Below are 24534 nucleotides of genomic sequence, written 5' to 3' on the forward strand. Positions count from 1 at the left end.
CACCTATGAGATGTGGACTCGAGTCATGTGACTTGGACTCGAGTCAGACTCGAGTCATGAATTTGATGACTTGCGACTCGACTTGGACTTGCATAACAATGACTTTGTCCCACCTATGAGATGTGGACTCGAGTCATGTGACTTGGACTCGAGTCAGACTCGAGTCATGAATTTGATGACTTGCGACTCGACTTGGACTTGCATAACAATGACTTTGTCCCACCTCTGGATAACATTCTGCTCATCATCATCATCAGCATCATCAGCAGCAACAGCATCATCAACAGCAGGAGCGGCAGCAGCCATGGCCAAGCCGTGGCACTCCCTGCGTAGGCGCTTGGGAGCCGTCACTCCATCAGCTGCACGTTGACTTCAACCAATACCGAGACAATTAGCCACACGTGTTCAAATGCATTTAATTTATTTAATTGAGCGATTTTAATACATTTCCGACGGTGCTATTTAGAGAGCGAGAGAAGCACCCGTATCTTATTTAAATGGTATGGGACCTATTTTAGCCAGTATCAAACAAATAAGAATAGAGTTTTTATTTTGCCCTTTCTGGCATTAAACAGATGCTCAAACACCAAATACGCCTTTTGTAAGGCATCAAGTCTGCACGAAGCACACATTACTTGTGGCACGACAAAAAACCCCGATTCATATTGCCATTTGGGCGATGTCACTTTTATAATAGAGTTTTGTTTTGGGTTAGATCGTGCAATTATATAAATGTGTCGTTAAACCCGCCACCACCCCACACAGCCAACTAGTAAGGTTTGTCACGTAAACAGAACGTGCCAATTCGTCACTAGTACAGCACTAGTGTGTAGTATAGTAGTGTATAGTAGTGTAGTGTATAGTGTAGTGTATTGTGTAGTGTACTAGTACAGCACACCGGTGTGTTGGAGAGCCAAGCCACAACATTTACAATCTGAGTACGACGTTTCGCCAATAATTAAATGTTGTGGCTTGGCTCTCCAACACAGCGGTGTGCTGTCCTAGTGACGAATTGGCCACGTTCTGTTTACGTGACAACCCTTACTAGTTGGCTGTGTCGGCTGGTGGCGGGTTTTAACGACACATTTATATAATTGCGCGATCTAACCCAAAAAAAACCTCTCTATTATGGATGATATTGGTCGTGAAAGCCTACTACGTGTTAAACTGATGCCACTTTGTCAGCCTATCATCCCCCCGGGGGTCGATAAAACGAGCCACCGTGTTGTGTCAACAGTGCACGCCTTACAACAATAACGACGATACGGATTGACCCATTTATCCTGCAAAGCCAGACTCAATCGAATTACTATTTTGTTTTAGATATAGAAGGGATCCCCACGTGCCTTTTAAAAAATCCAAGATGTTTGCATGTGTAATACACACGAGTATGCGTGTGTGACACGTAACGTGTAATACACACGTTGTGTATGTGTATAATACATAAGTGAGTGTATGTATAATATACCAGTTGTGTAGATGTGTATAGAATACTCAAGTTTATGTGCGTGTCTAATACTCAAGTTGTGTATGTGCACAACTGCATGCATGTGTAATATACCAGTTGTGTATATAACACTAAAGTTAATAATAGGGCTTTTCCCCTTTTTTCTGGCAACAAAACCTGAAACCTTTTAACAATACACCAATTGTCTTTGTATAATACCGAAGCATCGCGGGGGATATCCACGCGTGCGAGGGAGAAATAATCCTTGTAAAAAGGTTTCAGTTTTGTTGCCAGAAAAAAGGGGAAAAACCCTATTATTGCATTTTGGTACTGGCAAAGGAGGTCTAATGATGAAATACTAAAGTTGTGTGTGGGTGTGTATAATACTCATGGAGTGTATGGGTGTGTATGAAACTCATGGAGTGTATGGGTGTGTATGATACTCAAGTTGTGTATGGGTGTGTATGATACTCAAGTTGTGTATGGGTGTGTATGGGTGTGTATGATACTCAAGGTGTGTATGGGTGTGTATGGGTGTGTATGAGACTCAAGTTGTGTATGGGGGTGTATAATACACAAATTGTCTTTGTATAATACCGAAGCATCGCGGGGGAAACCCACGCGTGCGAGGGAGAAACACTCGAGTCCACTTGCTGCACCACCTCAACGCCCACGGGAAGTGAGTTTCTCAACATTTTATTTTGGTGTGGTGGACGAGGGTAGGGGGGGGTTGATCGACCAACCCCCTCGCTACGGCCTCCACAGCAGTGCTGGATTACACGTGCGCCAACACTTTCCCCCGGCTGGCACTCGCCATGAGAATGTGGAATTTACACCGGTGGCCGTGCGAGGCGTTGTGGAAACTGGAGACGGGCAGACCGACCTCTCGCTTTCTCCAGAAGCCACTCAGACTTTGCACTCAGAATCTGTATTCATGCTGGAAGAATCCGATGAGCTACAAAGCTCTACTTTTCCCCACAGATGTCACGGATATCAAATCCCAGTCGCGTTTACGTCTGGACGCGGGGGTGGGGACGGACGGCAGGAGCTCATCGGTGGGAGCGAGGAAGAAAATGAACGTCTGCCGGGTCGGAACTTTCACCAGAAAGTCCCCGCGACCTTCACAATCGCTCCCTCCCGCCACGGTGAGAGACAAAACGCGGGGGGTGATGGACATGGCGGCAGATGTTTGGTAGCAAGACCGCGTGTGGGCCTAGGGGCAGGTGCGCGAGAGGAGGTGGTGTGACGGGGTTTTTTTTTTTAAAGTGAAAAGTAAAAAAACAACCGGAATGGAATCCCACAAAAAAGATCAAAATTGGAACGCGTCTGAGAGAGTACGTCCATTGAGAGAGATGGAGCGATGAATTGAGGAGTTACGTGTGAGTGGATTATTAACATCATGGAGACCGTTACGGGTGGGGTGTGAGAAAGTGGGGAGGAGAAAATATGAAAATCTGGTTCCAGACATGAAATTTGGGATAATCCGACAATTAGATTGTTTTTTTATTGATACGAATGTGCGATGTCACGTGGCACCACCTTCGCCGTCAAAGGTGGTGCCACGTGACATCAGGTAACGTCAGTTGTGTTCGCACCGAGGCACCGAGGCACCGCGTTATCTTGCTGCGTGATGTTAACGATGATAAGTTCAGAAAAAGTTACGAAAATTACGCACCAGTTAGGTTCCCCGAAAATACAAAATCTGACATTTTCACATCCAAATCCATCCTGAGACTTACAGATCTGGCCAGAACAATCCAGGTACCAAGGATGAGTTTCTGATCGAAGTAAAATCGGATTTCCGGATTTAAAGGACAATGATAGTTTGCATTTTTTCTAAAATGTTTTAACACGCCGGAGGCTTTCGTGACCAATATCGTCCATAGTACAGGTTAGTTTGGGTAAGATCGCGTCAATATAACTGTGTCATTAAGGGCTCACAAGTGACGCCATCACATCTATCCCTCTATTTAAGGAACGAAACAGGATTTCTCCACAAATCTGGCTGCCGCCTGATGACGCCGTTTGTAATTATTACCGGCGAAAACGTCGTACTCAGATTGTAAATGTTGTGGCTTGGCTCTCCAACACATCGGTTAGTGCTGTACTAGTATACTACACTATATACTACACTATACACTACACACTACTATACACACTACACTATACACTACTATACACACTATACACTACACACTACTATACACACTACACACTACTATACACACTACACACTACTATACACACTACACACTACTATACACACTACACTATACACTACACTACACGCTAGTGCTGTACTAGTGACGAATTGACCACGTTCTGTTTACGTGACAACCCTTACTAGTTGGCTGTGTCGGGTGGTGGCGGGTTTAACGACACATTTATATATTTACGCGATTTAACCCCAAAAAACACCACCTCTTATGGATTTCTATAAACCGGCGAGGGTTCTTCACGGAAGTGACGTCACCCAACGTCACGCGACTGCGAGTTTGGCAGGGGAAAGCGCCCACAATTACACGACGCAAGTGACGTCATACCAGGTGACGTCAAACTTTTAGATGAAGTCAAGAAACAAATCTTGGATTATTCACAAAATCTAGAGCACGCTATTACCCGGCACCGATGGTATTAATCTTGATTTAAAGTTCATAAGCAATACCCGAACAAACCTGTACTACCGATGGTATTGCTTATGCTGAACTGTGCACTGCATTCTAAACGTGAACCTACGTTTAGAATAACAAAAATAAATAAGCAGATAATGTTTTGATTTAAAGCTTTCGTGACTGCAGGGATTCATATTCTTGGTTCTTTCGGTAAAGTCACGTATAAGGGAAAAATAAAATAATACAAATATAAAACAATGAAAGTCGAAACGTCGTGAAAATTTGTATTGTTTAATATTTGTATTATTTTATTATTTCCCTTCTACGTGACTTTACCGAAAGAACCAAGAATACAAGCAGATAATGTCTTCACAGATCCGCCTCTCCACATAAAAAGTAAGCGTAGTTTTTTTTTACACGACGGATGTTTATAGGCAAGGTGCGGTTTCGACATTCAGTCTCTCATCATCGTCAGCAGCAGCAGAGAGAGAGAGGGGGGGAGGCTTGTTTGAAGGTAATTCTGGTGAGCTCCAAGAGGTAGGCAAGAGGCAAGCGACGTGGGGCGCGTTCGCAACGAGTGGTGGCGCCACCTGGTGGCCACGACGCGGCGTTGCACACAGCCAGCCCTGCGTGACCGAGAAGACAAATTCTTAGGTTTTTTTCGGTAAAGTCACGTAGGTAAAAATTAAAATTAATAAAAGTAAAATTAAAATAAAAATCACGACGTTTCGGAGGCAACACAAGCTTCCGTCTTCAGGTGGAACCGTCACAGCACGATAGCTGTATCAAGTAAAAAATTAAAATAAATAAAAATAAAATAAAAATCACGACGTTTCGGAGGCAACACAAGCTTCCGTCTTCAGGTGGAACCGTCACAGCACGATAGCTGTATCTTACTTGATATCTTACTTGATACAGCTATCGTGCTGTGACGGTTCCACCTGAAGACGGAAGCTTGTGTTGCCTCCGAAACGTCGTGATTTTTATTAATTTTTATTTTACTTTTATTAATTAAACATTTTTACCTACGTGACTTTACCGAAAAAACCTAAGAATGTGAATCCTTGCAGTCACGCAAGCTTCAAATCTAGAACGAGAAGAAGACGCCCACGATCGCTTTGGGTCATTGAAGCGATGCGTTTCTGTTTCGGAATTGTTGCGTGCGCGCGTGGGTTCGTTCTTTGTGGGGGGGGGGAGGGAGGGGGGTTGTTTTTACGTAAAAAAGTCAATCACTTATCGGCAATCCGGGACGCGGCCTAACATCAGATTCTACGCGGAAGGCATTCGAACGGTCATTCGAATATTCTGCGGAACGCATTCTTGAAAGATGTGCAAAGCAGCAGTGCGGAGGGAGAGAGGGAAGAGACAGAGAGAATTGTGTGCTCGGAATGACACCGAGACGGACAAGATGAACGCACGGATTAGAGAGCACACGCACACAGACTCACTCACACGCACACTCACTCACACACACACATTCATACGCACACAGACACACACACTCACTCACGTACACTCACACGCACACACACGCGCACACACTCGCACACAGACACACACACTCACACAGACACACATACTCACACGCACACACTCACACTCGCACACAAAAGAAAAAGATCCCCCATGTAGCCTTAACAAAATGTAGGGGCAAGTGATGTTAGCGAGCACCTATAAAGGCCGGCACGGCACACGAGGGGGTGGGTGGCCAGCACCACGCCCGACCGCCCCCAGTGGCGATGTTTACACACCGCACCAGGTACTCATTTGAGGCTGAGTCGACCTAGGGAAGGAGGCCCAGGACTGGCTCGGTTAATCGTCACTGTTGTTGGCCGTGAGCGCGAATCGAAGCCGGGTTCGTAGCGCTCCTCACTGCCCATGCGTCACACGCAAGCACGGCCACAGAGACACACACCACGCGCGGTGCCCCGATCAGGCCTCGCACATCCAGCCCCACCAGCCCCCCCCCCCAGCCCCCCCCCCCAGCCCTCCCCCAGCCCCCCCTCCCCAGCACCCCCCCCCAGCCCCCCCCTCCCCAGCACCCCCCCCAGCCCCCCCCCAGCCCCCCTCCCCAGCCCCCCCCCAGCCCCCCCCCTCCCCAGCACCCCCCCAGCACCCCCAGCACCCAGCCCGTGCCCGCTGTACGCGTTAGGATGCAGCCGTGAATCCGTGGCGATCAAAACTCCCCACGTGCTCCGTGAAGAGCACCCGCCCGCCGTCTCATCGACCCGGCTCATCGATTGCGCCGTGCGGCGTTTTTTTATTGGGGGGGGGGACGACGACTCCACGGCTGCCTTTGTCTCTCGCGCAGCCGCTCATCTCCGTTCTCTCGCGGCGCTCGCGGAGACGAGAGAGAGACACAGAGAGAGAGAGAGTCGTGGACTCCTTCTCTCTACCCTGCACCCCCCGGTGTGTTCCCCGCTACCCCCGACGGCGACTCACACACGCGGCACTCACGCGCAAAGTGCCGCGCATCAACGCGAATTCACGACGACAAAGAGGCCCCCCCCCGCCCCCCCGTGTAGCCTCTGACGAGCTCGCTGTGGGTACAAGTGTCGGTAGCGAGTAGCAGCAGCAGCAGTCACTCAAGGGGAGGTGGCTGGTCAGCACATACGCCCGACCGCCTTTGTCTGACACAGTGGCGATGTCTGCACATTGCACCGGGTACTCATTTCGGGCTGAATTGACCTAAGCGAGACCCGGTCACCTATTCAAATGATCGCCGCTGTTGTTGTTGGTCGCGAGCGGCAAACATTTATTCGGGCCGGCGGGTTCGTAGCGCAGTGCACTAACAATTGCACCACCGCTCCCCACATATATATACATACACACACATTGTAAATATTCACACGATCATTACACACACTATGCAAACATAACATATACGCGCGCCATATACACATACACACACTATATAGTTATACATACAATGCACGCCACACAGACTATTATATATGGTTTATATACACGATATATGTACACACATAAAAAATACATACATTCACGTACACAAACATACCGTATCCACGCGATGTGCATCACACACACAACACACACAACACACACACACAAATACACTACACATACCAAACATATATACACACAAACAATAAATGTGATATAGATGAAATATTCAAGTTTATTTAGTTTAATCAGACGCTAACTCGAGAGAACAAAAGACAAAGATCCCCCGTATAGCCTACACAGACTGTTGGGGCAAGTGCTGTTAGCGAACAGCCCCACGCCAGACCGCCTTTGTCTCCCCAGTGGCGATGTTCACTACACACCGCACCAGGTACTCATTTGAGGCTGAGTCGACCTAGGGGAGGAGGCCCAGAACCGGCTCAGATAATCGCCACTGGCGGTGTTGGTGACCGTGAGCGGGAATCGAACTCGGGTCGATGGAACCACCGCGCCACCCCTTAAATACGCACCATGTATTGTATATATACACACAATATAAACTATGTATTACATATACACACATAATACACACTATATATTGTATACACACATTATACACACTATATATGCACGTACAAAAGACAAATACACACCCATTACACGTAAATATATTCCACGCACGCACTATATATATATACACACACATACACACATATATAGAGTATATAAAAACACACACAATATACACATAATATACTGAATATATACACAATTTATACGCGATACACATACTATCTAGGGGACACACGCACTATATACACACGCACGCACGTACACTCAACACTGGCCCTACAAACACAAACGTGAAAACTTACAAGACGGCCCTTCCAATTCCGATCCGTCCGCACTTTGTAATAAATATACATCGGCTTGGAAGACGATATGTTAACGCATCAACTTGAACAAAATGTCAATTTACATACAGCCGACTAGGATGTGCCTGTTCGCATGACACAAGCTGCAGGTGACGGGAGTGGTGGTGGTTGGTGCACTGCGCCCACGACCCTGGAGACCTCAGTTCGATTTATGGGCTCCAACCAACACGGCCAACATCAGAGACCTGAGTTCCATCTACCGTCCACAACCAACACGGCCAACATCAGAGACCTGAGTTCCATCTACCGTCCACAACCAACACGGCCAACATCAGAGACCTGAGTTCCATCTACCATCCACAACCAACACGGCTAACATCAGAGACCTGAGTTCCATCTACCATCCACAACCAACACGGCCAACATCAGAGACCTGAGTTCCATCTACCGTCCACAACCAACACGGCCAACATCAGAGACCTGAGTTCCATTTACCGTCCACAACCAACACGGCTAACATCAGAGACCTGAGTTCCATCTACCATCCACAACCAACACGGCCAACATCAGAGACCTGAGTTCCATCTACAGTCCACAACCAACACGGCCAACATCAGAGACCTGAGTTCCATCTACAGTCCACAACCAACACGCTAACATCAGAGACCTGAGTTCCATCTACAGTCCACAACCAACACGGCCAACATCAGAGACCTGAGTTCCATCTACCGTCCACAACCAACACGGCCAACATCAGAGACCTGAGTTCCATCTACAGTCCACAACCAACACGGCCAACATCAGAGACCTGAGTTCCATCTACCGTCCACAACCAACACGCTAACATCAGAGACCTGAGTTCCATCTACAGTCCACAACCAACACGGCCAACATCAGAGACCTGAGTTCCATCTACCGTCCACAACCAACACGGCCAACATCAGAGACCTGAGTTCCATCTACAGTCCACAACCAACACGGCCAATATCAGAGACCTGAGTTCCATCTACAGTCCACAACCAACACGGCCAACATCAGAGACCTGAGTTCCATCTACCGTCCACAACCAACACGGCCAACATCAGAGACCTGAGTTCCATCTACAGTCCACAACCAACACGGCCAACATCAGTGACCTGAGTTCCATCTACCGTCCACAACCAACACGGCCAACATCAGAGACCTGAGTTCCATCTACCGTCCACAACCAACACGGCCAACATCAGAGACCTGAGTTCCATCTACCGTCCACAACCATCACGGCCAACATCAGAGACCTGAGTTCCATCTACCGTCCACAACCAACACGGCCAACATCAGAGACCTGAGTTCCATCTACCGTCCACAACCAACACGGCCAACATCAGAGACCTGAGTTCCATCTACCGTCCACAACCATCACGGCCAACATCAGAGACCTGAGTTCCATTTGCTGGTCACGGGTAACATCAGTGGCGAGGAATCTCTAAAACCGGTCCTGGGTGCGTGTCCGTTATCCCCCCCCCAGTCGCTCACCATATCCCCCCCCCAGCCGCTCCTTCACCAACTCGAGGGAGGCCCCAAGGCCGTAACCGGTTACGGACAATGAAACCGGTTACCGGTTTTACGGCATATCGGTCAACAAACGCGGGGGCTGTGGACCCGACGAGAGCGAAGTGACGTCTGAACCATCCTGGACGCCACCCAATAAAATAACCAACTCGCCCTGACCGGCGTGGTGAAGTATGGTCAAACATTCTCCACGACCCACAACGACGTGGGGAGGTCCACTCGTCCCGCAGTGGATTGGCAGGGAATGCATTTGTATCGTCTATTATTCAAAACAACAAACTAATAATGGTGATTATATATCTTCTTGGTTCTTTCGGTAAAGTCACGTAGAAAGGAAGTAATACAATAATACAAATAAAACATAAAAAAAAATATTTAAAAAATAAAACATAATAAAATACACTTTTATTTTATTTTTTATTTTTATTATTTTATAATTTCCCTTCTACGTGACTTTACCGAAAGAACCAAGAAGACGAATCCCTGCAGTCACGAAAGCTTTAAATCGGTGATTATACAGATGAATTTACACACAAACTACCGATTGTATGCACGGTAGTGTATCATAAAATATACGTATAACAACAGATACAAACTCACGCGACAGATGCACAATTATACACAACAGGCGCCTTTATCACACACGATGAAAACTCATCCAGCAGTGGAGTGGCAAAGGGGCCGTGAACTATTATACTGCATCGAGGCGATGGTCAAGAATTATAATGGAGTGGCAGCCGAAGGAATGGAACGCGTTCGAGGATGAGGAGGGAGACGGAGCGCTGAAATCAGCTCCTTGCGTGCGGCTGCTGCTGGCTGGATCGCGACATCGCCACGATCGTGAGAATCGGCGGCGACGGCTTGGGAAGGCCTTCATCCAGCAGTGGATAGAATGCGGATTTGTGGTTATGTTGACGATGACTGTGGCCTAGATCTCGTGCGTGTTTGAGGAGCGGTGGCGCAGTGGTTAGCGCAGCATTTCGCGACGGAACCCAACGACCCGAGTTGGAAGATTGAAATGGGTCCGGCCACTCCGCACGGTCGATTCAGCCTTGAATGAGTAATCAACATCAGCACCGGAGAGACAAAGGCGGCCGGGCGTGGTGTTGGCCACCCACCCCCTTCGTGTGCCTTCATAGGTGCTGCTCGCTCGCTAACGGCACTTGCCCCAACAGTCTGTTGAGGCTACGCGGGGGATCTCTATCTTTGTGGTGCGTGTGTGCGGTTTCACGCGTTGTATGTATTTAGTGGGTATCTGCTGTAATTCGTAAAAAAAAATACTTATCCCATACAAAAGGAGCGTTTAACATCAACGCAATCTAAGCTGGTTTTAAATAAAACTGATTATGGTGATGATGCAGATGATGATGCACGTGCGTTTGAACGCACAGTAATTAAACAACACATTAAGTCGAAGTGTGATTAACTTACGCCTACATACATCAAAAGTCTCAACCGCGCACGCAAATAAAAAGATCCCCCGTGTAGCCTCCGCAGGCTGTTGGGGCAAGTGCCATGAGCAGCAGCAGCACCGATGAAGGCCGACACGGCACGCGAGGGGGGTGGGGTGGCCAGCACCACGCCCGGCCGCCTTTGTCTTCCCGAGTACTGACGTTTAATCACCCCACCAGGTTCTTATTTAAGGCTGAGTTGACCTAAGAGAGTCTCAGAGCAAGCGGGAATTGCAACCCGGATTAACCACTACAGTACCGCTGTCGAAATATACACATGTACGTTTCTATTATGCACAATATACACACACACATTCAATACGCAAGAACATGTATTTACACACACACGCATTGCACATATGCACACACATACGAATATGGGCATATCAACATGCACACATGCATGTGAACACATATACGCACACAAATAATACAGTCTACAGGGTAAACACACGTGCACATTGAACTCAGGCGTGTTTATTATAATACAACACATAATTCACACGCGTTCAATTTGTACGTACAAAGACAAAGATCCCCCGTATAGCGTTTAGAAGACTGTTGGGGCAAGCGCTGTTAGCGATTAGCATCCTACGAAGGCCGGCACGGCACGCGAGGGGGTGGGGTGGGTGGCCAGCACCACGCCCGGCCGCCTTTGTCTCCCCAGAGGCGATGTTTACACGCCGCACCAGATACTAATTTTAGGTTGATTCAATCTATTTATACACACACACACACATACACCAATTATCATTCACGTATTGTAGCGAATATATTTATATATATATGTAGATGTACAAATGTACGATATATTAACGAGCATTAACGACAGCACTAGTTTTATCGTGCACGTGACTGTACGTGCACATGTGTGTACACGTGTGTGCACGTGTAATATATATGCGTGTGTACACGTGGGTGTATGTATATACATGGGGAGCGGTGGCGCAGCGGTTAGCACGCAGCGCTACGAACCCGATGAACCGAGTTCGATCCCGCTCACGGCCACCAACACCAGTGGCGATTATCTGAACTGGTCCTGGGCCTCCCCAAGGTCGACTCAGCCTCAAATGAGTACCTGGTGCGATGTGTAGTAAACATCGCCCGTTGGGAGACAAAGGCGGTCGGGCGTGGTGCTGGCCACCCATCTCCGCGTGTGCAGTGCCGGCCTTCATAGGTGCTCGCTAACAGCACTTGCCCCTACAGTCTGTTCAGGCGATACGGGGGATCTTTGTCTTTGTCTGCACTTCAACATCTCACATCGCTACACCTCGCATCGCTACATTTGCGAGAGATGAGAGAGACCTGCAGCGTGGTGAGTGTGTGGGCGAATGAGTGGGTGAGTGAATTTGGTGAGTAGGTGGGTGAGTGTGTTGGTGGGTGACTAAGGTGCTCGCGAACAGCACTTTGCCCAACAGCCTGTTAAGGCTACACGGGGTCTTGGTTTTTAAAGTGGGTTGGTGAGTGCGTGGGTGAGTGGGTGCGTGGGTGAGTGAGTAGGTGAGTGGGTGGGTGGGTGAGTGGGTGGGTGAGTGAGTGGGAGAGTGAGTGTGTGAATGAGTGGGTGAATGAGTGGATGGGTGAGTGGGTGGGTGAGTGAGTGGGTGAGTGAGTGGATGAATGGGTGGGTGAGTGGGTGAGTGGGTGGGTGAGTGGGTGAGTGCGTGGGTGAGTGGGTGGGTGAGTGAGTGCATGGGTGGGTGAGTGAGTGGGTGAGTGAGTGGGTGGGTGAGTGGATGGGTGAGTGAGTGAGTGGGTGGGTGAGTGGGTGAGTGGGTGGGTGAGTGGGTGAGTGAGTGGGTGAGCGGGTTGCTTCGTTGGCGAGCGCGTGAGTGAGTGAATCGGTGAGCGCGTGGTTGTCGCGATAGACGCGCACGCGCGCGCGCGTCTATTGCGACGTTCGCGGTGCCGTTTGTTGCGGGCAGTTCGACGTTTTCTGAGCCCCTTGCAACACAAATAAAAGTCCGACTCATTGTCACTTCGCTCACGACGACTCGACGCGACTCGAATGCCGTTGCCCGTCGCACGGTCGCGCCGAGACGCGGCCTTTTGTTTCCATCGGCGGAAACGATTTCCTTTGTTGATGATGACGGGGACAAATGATGGTGATAATGATGATTGTGATAATGATGATGATTGTGATGATTGTGATGATGATGATTGTGATGATGATGATTGTGATGATGATGATTGTGATGATGATGATTGTGATGATGATGATGATTGTGATGATGATGATGATGGCTACAATTCTGCGGATTATTGCACGTTGCGCAAAGTAAGACGCAATCCCCCCCTCCCCCCAAATTAATAAGAACTTGTGTCGTCGATTATATAAATTCTGGTCATACGCAAAGATCACCCGTATAGCCTTACCAGACGGTAGGGGCAAGTGCTGTTAGCGAGTAGCAACCTACGAAGGCCGGCACGGTACACGAGGGGGTGGGTGGCCAGCACCACGCCGGGCCGCCTTTGTCTCCCCAGTGGCGATGTTTACACAACGCACCAGGTACTCATGTGAGGCTGAGTCGACCTAGGGGAGGCCCAGGACCGGTTCAGATAATCGTCACTGGGGTGTTGGTGGCCGTGAGCGGGAATCGAACTCGGGCTGCCGGGTTCGTAGCGCAGCGCGCTGACCGCTACACGACCGATGATATACACAATACACACATAACACACACACATAATACACACACATAACACACACACACATAATACGCACATAATACACACACACACAATACACACACACATAATACACACAAACACATAATACACACATAATACACACACATAAATAATATACACACATAAATAATATACACATAATACACACACACACATAATACACACATACACATAACACACACACACACACATAATACACACACATAATATAAACACACACATAATACACACACACATAATACACACACATACACACACACACCGCCAACGATACACAACAGAGACATCGGTAACACAAAAAAATGAGTCAAAAAAATGGTATATATTCATCTTCTACATAATTAAGATTCATACAAAAACTGGAGTGATATAAAGAGTAGAGTATAGTTATGTATGCACATTCAAAAATTTATATATTGCTGGAAATGTCTCTCGTGCTCTGAAGAAGGATCATTTCCTGAAACGTTAGATCTTCACAAATAAAAACAGATAATTAACTATAAACATTACTCGCCGATTCAGCGCATTGAGTTGTCTTATTTATTAATGTATCATATATATTATTAATATATTGGTATATAAATAAGCATATTACATCTCCTTAAAACGTATCAGTCTCTCCGCTTTACAACATAATACGACGCGTATTTTTAAATCCTTTATATTAAGTTCGCTTGCTTGCTTGCGTGCTTGCATGCTTGCTTGCTTACGACCGTGCAAATCTTTCGGTCGTTTTTTAACACACTTCCCGTGATCCAATCGAGCTGACATTTCCCACACAGACTCGTTGTGCGTGACAATTAATTTTCGTGAAAAAAATTCCTAAATTTTACACTGTTTAGGGAATGTTTTTAAAATATTTAATTACCAATTGCTTAATGCTGGCAGACAATCATCTGACCCATAGGTGGCAGCCATCTCAAGCCAGACGACAAGATGACTCTAGCCGCCACGCATATAAAGGATTTAGAGTGAAAAACTTTGTTTTTACGGGTTAATTTTTTTGTACACATCCCATCAGCGGCATCGGCTCAAGACAAACAAAACCCTGGACGGGTTTCGATCTTCGATGTCTCATCAGCGGCACAGTCGGGCTCTGCTTGAACTCCCGAATTAAAATGTTTCGTCGACATAAGCAACATTGCGTTTGAACGAATATTAACAAAGATACAAAGTGATAGATGTACACACGCACACATATATATAGTAAGATATATATATTGTAACCCACTGTATTGCAAATACAAAGTTGGCAGTGTGTTTTATAATCTGGAGAATACGTTGTTATTATTATAATCGTAACGAACATGAAGGCCTTTGTCAATCCACCAGTAGTTGATTGACAGAGGCCATACTTCACCACGCTGGTCAATGGAGGGTTGTACAATAACAACAACAACTCAACACAAAAACAACACTGCGTGGCCTTCAGAGTAAAAACTAACCGACGACGTTTCGGACAACAACCCTTCATCACACAGCACGTCGCCACTGACAAATGCTTCGTTAAGGTCACACCCAGTGTTGTTGCTGCTGTGCCCGTGCAAAGACAAAGATCCCCCGTGTAGCCTCAACAGACTGTTGGGGCAAGTGCTGTTAGCGAGCGTCTAAGGACGTGGCACGGCACACGAGGGGGTGGGTGGCCAGCACCACGCCCCGCCGCCTTTGTCTCCCCCAGCGGCGATGTTTTACTACCCATCGCACCAGACACTGACTTGAGGCTGAGTCGACCTAGGGGAGGAGGCCCAGGAATCGGTTCAGATTCGCAACTCGGTTCGCCGGGTTCGGAGGCCAGCAGCGCGCTAACCGCACCACCACCGCTCCCCACCATCGCCAACTCAGCATCGTCACCGTTCATCGCCGCGTGATTGGTAATTTACAGACTACAACAACAATAATAACGATGGTAAATCTTAACTACGAAGCGTCATTAGGTTTACGATATTTAAATGACCTCGGCCCGTATCTGTGAGTAAATAGGTTTGCTGATGTGGCGATGTACAATCATTACGCCTCGCTATCGGCACGCGCCGCGTCTTGGTAGAGGCGCGGCCCTGCAAGTGCCCGCTCCCCCACCCGCCACTGCCGCCTCGGAAAGGGGCAGTTCCACGCACCGGTCACGAGAGCGATCTCCGCAGTGGCGCTCTTGGTCTACTCTTCCACGTTGACGGGACGTGTTGGTGGAGGCGGCTGCTGATGGGTCCTTCCGATCGACTCAATCGCGGTGAATCCCATTGATATAAAGTCTCGTTCGTACCAACACACGCTGCTGTATGTTACATTTGAAACACTGGTGGTGGAGTGGGGGCGTGGGGGCAGCATCTTGAGAAACTTGATCCATTATTTCAACTGCGGCGACGAATCTGAGTCGCAGGTTCCCGTATGCCGCTATGGCCGCCTCCACTGCTGGATGATATTGGCGTGGAAGACCACGAGGCTGGTAAACCCGAGCAGATGTCTCGCAGCCACGCGTGTCGAGAGACACCGAGCGGAGAGCCCCCCCCCCCCCCCCCCAGCGTGCCATCGATTTTTACTTTGGAAGACAATGGATGAGCCAACTCTAACTAGCATCCTCTTTGTCCCCCGCCCACACTCACCCATCCTCACCACCCACTCGCCCACCTCACCCGCGCCCATCCTGATGAGCTGACGCGGCGGTGAGGAACGAGGAATCTCGACTCGGATTGTTTGACTGTGAGATTCGCGCGGTGAGTGAGTGCGTGGGTCTGTGTACGAGTCGGAGGGCGAGCATGAGTATGTGTGGGTAGGTGGCCGAGTGCGTGGGTGAGTGAGTGGGTATTTGTATGAGTCAGTGGGTGAGTATTTGTACGAGTGGGTGGGTGAGTGGATGGATGTCTGTACGAGTGTGTGGGTGAGTGGATGGGTGGTGAGTGAGTGGATGGGTGGTGAGTGAGTGGATGGGTGGTGAGTGAGTGAATGGATGTCTGTACGAGTGTGTGGGTGAGTGGATGGGTGGTGAGTGAGTGGATGGGTGGTGAGTGAGTGGATGGGTGGTGAGTGAGTGGATGGGTGGTGAGTGAGTGAATGCATGTCTGTACGAGTGTGTGGGTGAGTGGATGGGTGGTGAGTGAGTGGATGGGTGGTGAGTGAGTGAATGCATGTCTGTACGAGTGTGTGGGTGAGTGGATGGGTGGTGAGTGAGTGGATGGGTGGTGAGTGGATGGATGTCTGTACGAGTGTGTGGGTGAGTGGATGGGTGGTGAGTGAGTGGATGGGTGGTGAGTGGATGGATGTCTGTACGAGTGTGTGGGTGAGTGGATGGGTGGTGAGTGAGTGGATGGGTGGTGAGTGAGTGGATGGATGTCTGTACGAGTGTGTGGGTGAGTGGATGGGTGGTGAGTGAGTGGATGGGTGGTGAGTGAGTGGATGGATGTCTGTACGAGTGTGTGGGTGAGTGGATGGGTGGTGAGTGAGTGGATGGGTGGTGAGTGAGTGGATGGATGTCTGTACGAGTGTGTGGGTGAGTGGATGGGTGGTGAGTGAGTGGATGGGTGGTGAGTGAGTGGATGGGTGGTGAGTGAGTGGATGGATGTCTGTACGAGTGTGTGGGTGAGTGGATGGGTGGTGAGTGAGTGGATGGGTGGTGAGTGAGTGGATGGATGTCTGTACGAGTGTGTGGGTGAGTGGATGGGTGGTGAGTGAGTGGATGGGTGGTGAGTGAGTGGATGGGTGGTGAGTGAGTGGATGGATGTCTGTACGAGTGTGTGGGTGAGTGGATGGGTGGTGAGTGAGTGGATGGGTGGTGAGTGAGTGGATGGGTGGTGAGTGAGTGGATGGGTGGTGAGTGAGTGAATGGATGTCTGTACGGGTGTGTGGGTGAGTGGATGGGTAGTGAGTGAGTGGATGGGTGGTGAGTGAGTGGATGGATGTCTGTACGAGTGTGTGGGTGAGTGGATGGGTGGTGAGTGAGTGGATGGGTGGTGAGTGAGTGGATGGATGTCTGTACGGGTGTGTGGGTGAGTGGATGGGTGGTGAGTGAGTGGATGGGTGGTGAGTGAGTGGATGGATGTCTGTACGAGTGTGTGGGTGAGTGGATGGGTGGTGAGTGAGTGGATGGGTGGTGAGTGAGTGAATGGATGTCTGTACGAGTGTGTGGGTGAGTGGATGGGTGGTGAGTGAGTGGATGGGTGGTGAGTGAGTGAATGCATGTCTGTACGAGTGTGTGGGTGAGTGGATGGGTGGTGAGTGAGTGGATGGGTGGTGAGTGAGTGGATGGATGGATGTCTGTACGAGTGTGTGGGTGAGTGGATGGGTGGTGAGTGGATGGATGGGTGGTGAGTGAGTGGATGGATGTCTGTACGAGTGTGTGGGTGAGTGGATGGGTGGTGAGTGAGTGGATGGGTGGTGAGTGAGTGAATGCATGTCTGTACGAGTGTGTGGGTGAGTGGATGGGTGGTGAGTGAGTGGATGGGTGGTGAGTGAGTGAATGCATGTCTGTACGAGTGTGTGGGTGAGTGGATGGGTGGTGAGTGAGTGGATGGGTGGTGAGTGAGTGGATGGATGTCTGTACGAGTGTGTGGGTGAGTGGATGGGTGGTGAGTGGATGGATGGGTGGTGAGTGAGTGAATGGATGTCTGTACGAGTGTGTGGGTGAGTGGATGGGTGGTGAGTGAGTGGATGGGTGGTGAGTGAGTGGATGGATGTCTGTACGAGTGTGTGGGTGAGTGGATGGGTGGTGAGTGGATGGATGGGTGGTGAGTGAGTGAATGGATGTCTGTACGAGTGTGTGGGTGAGTGGATGGGTGGTGAGTGAGTGGATGGGTGGTGAGTGAGTGGATGGGTGGTGAGTGAGTGAATGCATGTCTGTACGAGTGTGTGGGTGAGTGGATGGGTGGTGAGTGGGTATTTGCACGAGTGGCTATTTGCGTGTGCGAGTGGACATTTACATGGGCCAGTGGGTATTGGTGAATGGGTGGGTGAGTTTATGGGTGAGCGGGTGTGTGAGTGGGTAATCGTACGAGTGAGTTGGCGGGTGAGAGGGGTACATGCATGTGTGATTAAGCGTATGAGCATGTGTATGTGAAATCGGGTGAGCGTATGATCAATTAATTGTAATAGTGTGCGAATGGGTGAGTGGTTTGGTGAATATTTGGGTAAGCGCACGCGACGGATGCTGCACAATAGAGGCGAGTTTTTTTTTTGTTCGTGCGACCGAGGGCGGGTGTGAGTGAATTTCGTGAGCGCGTGTGAATGTATGTATGTATGCCTGGGCGCGCAGGAGTGAGTGGGAAGTTTGAGAGCGAAAAAGTTCCTGGGCGCGCGAGTGTGCGGACGGGCGTATGTTTAAACGAAAGTGCGAGTGCGTTAGTGGGTGATTGTGTGAGTGAATGAGTGAGTGTGTACGTGAATGAGCGAGCGGGCGGGTGAATATTGTATCCGTGCGCATACGCGTGCATGTGTATACGCGTGCGCGTTAATCTCTGTTAACGCGCGGCGCTACGAACCCGGCCACCCGAGTTCGATTCCCGCCCACGGCCACCAAAACTATTGACGATTATCTGAACCGGTCCTGGGTCTTCGCTAGGTCGACTCAGCCTCAAACGAGTAGCTGGTGTGGCGAGTAAAACATCAGCGCTGGCGAGACAAAGGGGGCTGTGCGTGGTGCCGGCCACCCACCCCCTCGTGTGTCGTGGCGGCCTTCATAGGTGCTGCTACTCGCTAACAGCACTTGCCCCGACAGTCTATTGCGGCTCTACGGGGGGGTCGGGGTGGGGGGGATCTGCGCCTTCGAGTTGTGTGAATGTGTGCGTAAACGCGCGCGGTGATTATTTTTTTCTTCTATCAGCCTGCGTGAGTGTGCGTCTCTGTCTCTGTTTGTACTGGTGCGTGATTACGCCCTATCTGTGTGTACACACTCGTGTACTTTGCACACTCTGCGTGCCAGAGACGCTGCTGCTGCGGCGTGGGTGCGTGTGACGGGCGTCGCTTCGCGCGCACGTGTGTGCGCGTGTGCGCGTGATGTGTTGTGTGTGCGCGTGATGTGTTGCGTGCGTGTGTGCGCGTGATGTGTTGCGTGCGTGTGTGCGCGTGATGTGTTGCGTGCGTGTGTGCGCGTGATGTGTTGTGTGTGCGCGTGATGTGTTGTGTGTGCGCGTGGTGTGTTGTGTGTGCGCGTGATGTGTTGTGTGTGCGCGTGGTGTGTTGTGTGCGTGTGTGCGCGTGATGTGTTGTGTGTGCGTGTGTGCGCGTGGTGTGTTGTGTGTGCGCGTGGTGTGTTGTGTGTGCGTGTGCGCGTGATGTGTTGTGTGTGCGCGTGATGTGTTGTGTGCGTGTGTGCGCGTGATGTGTTGTGTGTGCGTGTGTGCGCGTGGTGTGTTGTGTGTGCGCGTGGTGTGTTGTGCGCGTGATGTGTTGTGTGTGCGCGTGTGCGCGTGGTGTGTTGTGTGCGCGTGATGTGTTGTGTGTGCGCGTGGTGTGTTGTGTGTGCGCGTGGTGTGTTGTGTGTGCGTGTGTGCGCGTGATGTGTTGTGTGTGCGCGTGGTGTGTTGTGTGTGCGTGTGTGCGCGTGGTGTGTTGTGTGTGCGCGTGATGTGTTGTGTGTGCGTGTGTGCGCGTGGTGTGTTGTGTGTGCGCGTGATGTGTTGTGTGTGCGCGTGATGTGTTGTGTGTGCGCGTGGTGTGTTGTGTGCGTGTGTGCGCGTGATGTGTTGTGTGTGCGCGTGATGTGTTGCGTGCGTGTGTGCGCGTGATGTGTTGTGTGTGCGCGTGATGTGTTGCGTGCGTGTGTGCGCGTGATGTGTTGCGTGCGTGTGTGCGCGTGATGTGTTGCGTGCGTGTGTGCGCGTGATGTGTTGTGTGTGCGCGTGGTGTGTTGTGTGTGCGCGTGGTGTGTTGTGTGTGCGTGTGTGCGCGTGATGTGTTGTGTGTGCGCGTGGTGTGTTGTGTGTGCGTGTGTGCGCGTGGTGTGTTGTGTGTGCGCGTGGTGTGTTGTGTGTGCGTGTGTGCGCGTGATGTGTTGTGTGTGCGTGTGTGCGCGTGGTGTGTTGTGTGTGCGCGTGATGTGTTGTGTGTGCGCGTGATGTGTTGTGTGTGCGCGTGGTGTGTTGTGTGCGTGTGTGCGCGTGATGTGTTGTGTGTGCGCGTGATGTGTTGCGTGCGTGTGTGCGCGTGATGTGTTGTGTGTGCGCGTGATGTGTTGCGTGCGTGTGTGCGCGTGATGTGTTGTGTGTGCGCGTGATGTGTTGTGTGTGCGCGTGATGTGTTGTGTGCGTGTGTGCGCGTGATGTGTTGTGTGTGCGCGTGATGTGTTGCGTGCGTGTGTGCGCGTGATGTGTTGTGTGTGCGCGTGATGTGTTGCGTGCGTGTGTGCGCGTGATGTGTTGTGTGCGTGTGTGCGCGTGATGTGTTGTGTGTGCGCGTGATGTGTTGTGTGCGTGATGTGTTGCGTGCGTGTGTGCGCGTGATGTGTTGTGTGTGCGCGTGATGTGTTGTGTGCGTGATGTGTTGTGTGCGTGTGTGCGCGTGGTGTGTTGTGTGTGCGCGTGATGTGTTGCGTGCGTGTGTGCGCGTGATGTGTTGTGTGTGCGCGTGATGTGTTGTGTGCGTGATGTGTTGTGTGCGTGTGTGCGCGTGGTGTGTTGTGTGTGCGCGTGGTGTGTTGTGTGCGTGATGTGTTGCGTGCGTGTGTGCGCGTGGTGTGTTGTGTGTGCGCGTGGTGTGTTGTGTGCGTGATGTGTTGCGTGCGTGTGTGCGCGTGATGTGTTGTGTGTGCGCGTGGTGTGTTGTGCGCGTGATGTGTTGTGTGCGTGTGTGCGCGTGATGTGTTGTGTGCGTGTCCGGTTGGCGGAGGGTGTCCAACACAAATTGGCATTGCGTACTCGCTGCGATTTGACACAAAAATTAATTACGGAAACGTTACATCGGTCGCCAGATCGTGCTTGTTTGAAGTTCGTGAGTGCGACGGTGAGTGGGGAGCGGTGGTGGTGGTGGTGTAAGTGTTTAGCGCTGCGCTACGAACCCGGTGACCCGAGTTCGATTCCCGCTCGCGGCCACCAATAGCAGTGGCCACTATCGGAACCACGAGGGAGACAAAGGCGGCCGGGTGTGGGGTGCTAGCCCACCCACCCCTCGTGTGCCGTTGCCGGCATTGATAAGTGTTAGCTTAATAACGGCACTTGCCCCAACAGTCTCTCAAAGCCTATACGGGGGATCTTTGTCTTTGTATACGTGTGCTAGATGTTACGATGCACTATTGCACCACGAATAACGTAATAGACGAGCAACGTCTCCCCTCCATACATCTCTGTATCTCCGCATCACGAAAACAACACGTGACATTTGTTTTTACACATCTCATCAGCCGCACCGCCTTGTAAGGAGCGCGTCAATTCAGCGCAAGCGAACAACTCTGGACCGGTTTCGACATTGCGATGTCTCATCAGCAGTCAGGCTCACTTTACGAATCGATGATGGCGAACTGCTCGATGTGGAACTTAGGTCCGTGTGTGTTTGTGTGTGAACGTGTATGAGTGTGAATGTGTATGAGTGTGTGTGTGAACGTGTACGGGTGTGTGTGAACGTGTGTGAGTGTGTGTGAAAACGTGTGTGTGTGAACGTGTGTGAGTGTGTGTGTGAACGTGTGTGAATGTGTGTGTGAACGTGTATGAGTGTGTGTGAAAACGTGTGTGTGTGAACATGTATGTGTGTGTGTGAACGTGTGTGAGTGTGTGTGTGAACGTGTATGAGTGTGTGTGAACGTGTGTGAGTGTGTGTGAAAACGTGTGTGAGTGTGTGTGTGTAAACGTGTGTGAGAGTGTGTGTGAGTGTGTGTGAAAACGTGTGTGAGTGTGTGTGTGTAAACGTGTGTGAGAGTGTGTGTGAACGTGTGTGAGTGTGTGTGTGTGAACGTGTGTGAGTGTGTGAAAAGGTGTGTGTGTGTGAAAACGTGTGTGAACGCGTGTGTGTGAATATAGTGTGTAGCATGTCCGTGTGTGTAGTACGTGTACGTAGTGTGTAGTTTGTATGCGTGTAGTATATGTACGTGTGTAGCATGCGTGAAGTATATATATGCGTGTAGTGTGTAGAGTGTGTAGTTTATATATTTCTAGGATATATATGTGTGTTGTGTATGTGTGTAGAGTGTGTGTGGTTTACATGTGTTTGAAGAATATATATGTGTGTGTGTGTAGTATATGTATGTGTGTATCTTTGTGTGTATGAATGAGAGTTAATGTGTTTGCAGGGTGCGTGTGCGCTCGTGTGTGTGCGTGCCCCGTACACCCTGCTGCCCGCACGCTGCTACTGCTTCCCGTAGAATCTTGCCACTGCCCCCATGCTACTGCTGCCCTTAGGATCCTGCCACTTCCCCCATGCTACAGCTGCCCGTAGAATCCTGCTACTGCCCCCATGCTACTGCTGCTGCCCTTAGGATCCTGCTACTGCCCCTATTCTACTGCTACTGCCCGTAAAGTCTTGCCACTGCCCCCATGCTACTGCTGCCCTTGGGATCCCTGACACTGCCCCCATGCTACTGCTGCCCGTAGGATTCCATGACACTGCCCCCTATTCTACTGCTGCTGCCCGAAGGATTCCCTGACACTGCCCCCATGCTACTGCTGCCCGTAGAATCTTGCCACTGCCCCCCATGCTACTGCTGCCCTTGGGATCCCTGACACTGCCCCCATGCTACTGCTGCCCTTGGGATCCCTGACACTGCCCCCATGCTACTGCTGCCCTTGGGATCCCTGACACTGCCCCCATGCTACTGCTGCCCATAGGATCTTGCCACTGCCCCCATGCTACTGCTGCTGCCCTTGGGCTCCCTGCCACTGCCCGCACCCTCCCGCTGCTGCCCGCGAAGGGCTCGTACCGTGCTCGTCCGCGGTGCCGCCTCTCAGAGCGGGGGGGGGCCCCGCGTCCATCATCCTCCTCCTCGCCGCCGCGGCGGCGTCGGCGCCTCTAATCGCCTCTAATCGCCTCCAAATCGCTGCACAAGGTGGCCTCGCGAGGGGGGGAGGGGGGTAGGGGGGAGGGGAGGGGTTTGATGGGAGGTAGAAGATAGGGGGGGGGGGGTACCCACGACTCGGGCTCCCCTCGGAAGGTTAAAGCCTCACGCCCGGCCGAGGTTCCATCTGCTGCGGCGTCGTCACCTCTGATTGCTGGGGGGCACCACGGGGGAAGGTGCTGGTTGGGGGGCGGTAGGGGGGGGGGGGCCCGGATAATGGGGGGGGGGGGGGGGGGGGTAAGGTAGAGGGGTGGGAGCAGGGAAGAAGGGGGGGTGATGGGGGGTAGTAGGCAGACACCTCGGCACTAAAGACCTCTGAGATCCCAGCTCCGTGGATGAAATCCCGGGGATTTGCGCCGCGTGAATTAGAGGAGATGAGGGCGGATCGAGGCGGATCGAGGCGACGGCGGCGGCGGCGGCGCGGGCCGCAGTCGGGCAGCGGGGGTCGCGACTGGGGCTGCGCTGTCGCGACAAATCGGCGGTCAGTTTTAAACCCCCGCGGAAAACCCGATCAGGCGTGGGGGGGTGGGCGGGGCATCGAGACACGCCCACCACGGTGTGGAGACACGCCCACCACGGTGTCGAGACACGCCCACGACGCATCGAGACACGCCCACGACGCATCGAGACACGCCCACGACGCATCGAGACACGCCCACGACGCCTCGAGCCACGCCCACAACCACGCGAGCTACGCCCACAACCACGCGAGCCACGCCCACAACCACACGAGCCACGCTCACAACCCCACGAGACACGCCCACAACCCCGCGAGACACGCCCACAACCCCGCGAGACACGCCCACGACCACGCGAGCCACGCCCACAACCCCGCGAGACACGCCCACAACCCCGCGAGACATGCCCACGACCACGCGAGCCACGCCCACAACCCCGCGAGACACGCCCACAACCACACGAGACACGCCCACCCTCGGTGTGATCGTTCAGCAGGGGGCGGGAGCTCGGAACCTGGTCCCCGCCTACCCAGAATGCGAGCCCCTCCCCCGCTGCCCCTGCCCACCCCCCCTCCCCACAACGT

The 24534-nt window shown here is 51.3% G+C and overlaps 1 protein-coding gene across 1 annotated transcript in view; it reads right to left on the minus strand.

The window, feature by feature from the left end:
- The window catches only part of PITX1 (paired like homeodomain 1), a 38010-nt gene extending 14517 nt beyond the window's left edge, over positions 1 to 23493 (minus strand). Inside the window, exon 1 of the mRNA XM_078613327.1 lies at positions 23358 to 23493. Coding sequence (XP_078469453.1) covers positions 23358 to 23412 — 55 coding nt within the window. The 5' untranslated portion in view covers positions 23413 to 23493. The remainder of the gene's footprint in view (positions 1 to 23357) is intronic.
- Positions 23494 to 24534: the final 1041 nt, after the last annotated feature.

Source organism: Lampetra planeri, chromosome 41, assembly GCF_965212315.1.
Source record: "Lampetra planeri chromosome 41, kcLamPlan1.2.h2, whole genome shotgun sequence".
Lineage (NCBI taxonomy): Eukaryota > Metazoa > Chordata > Hyperoartia > Petromyzontiformes > Petromyzontidae > Lampetra > Lampetra planeri.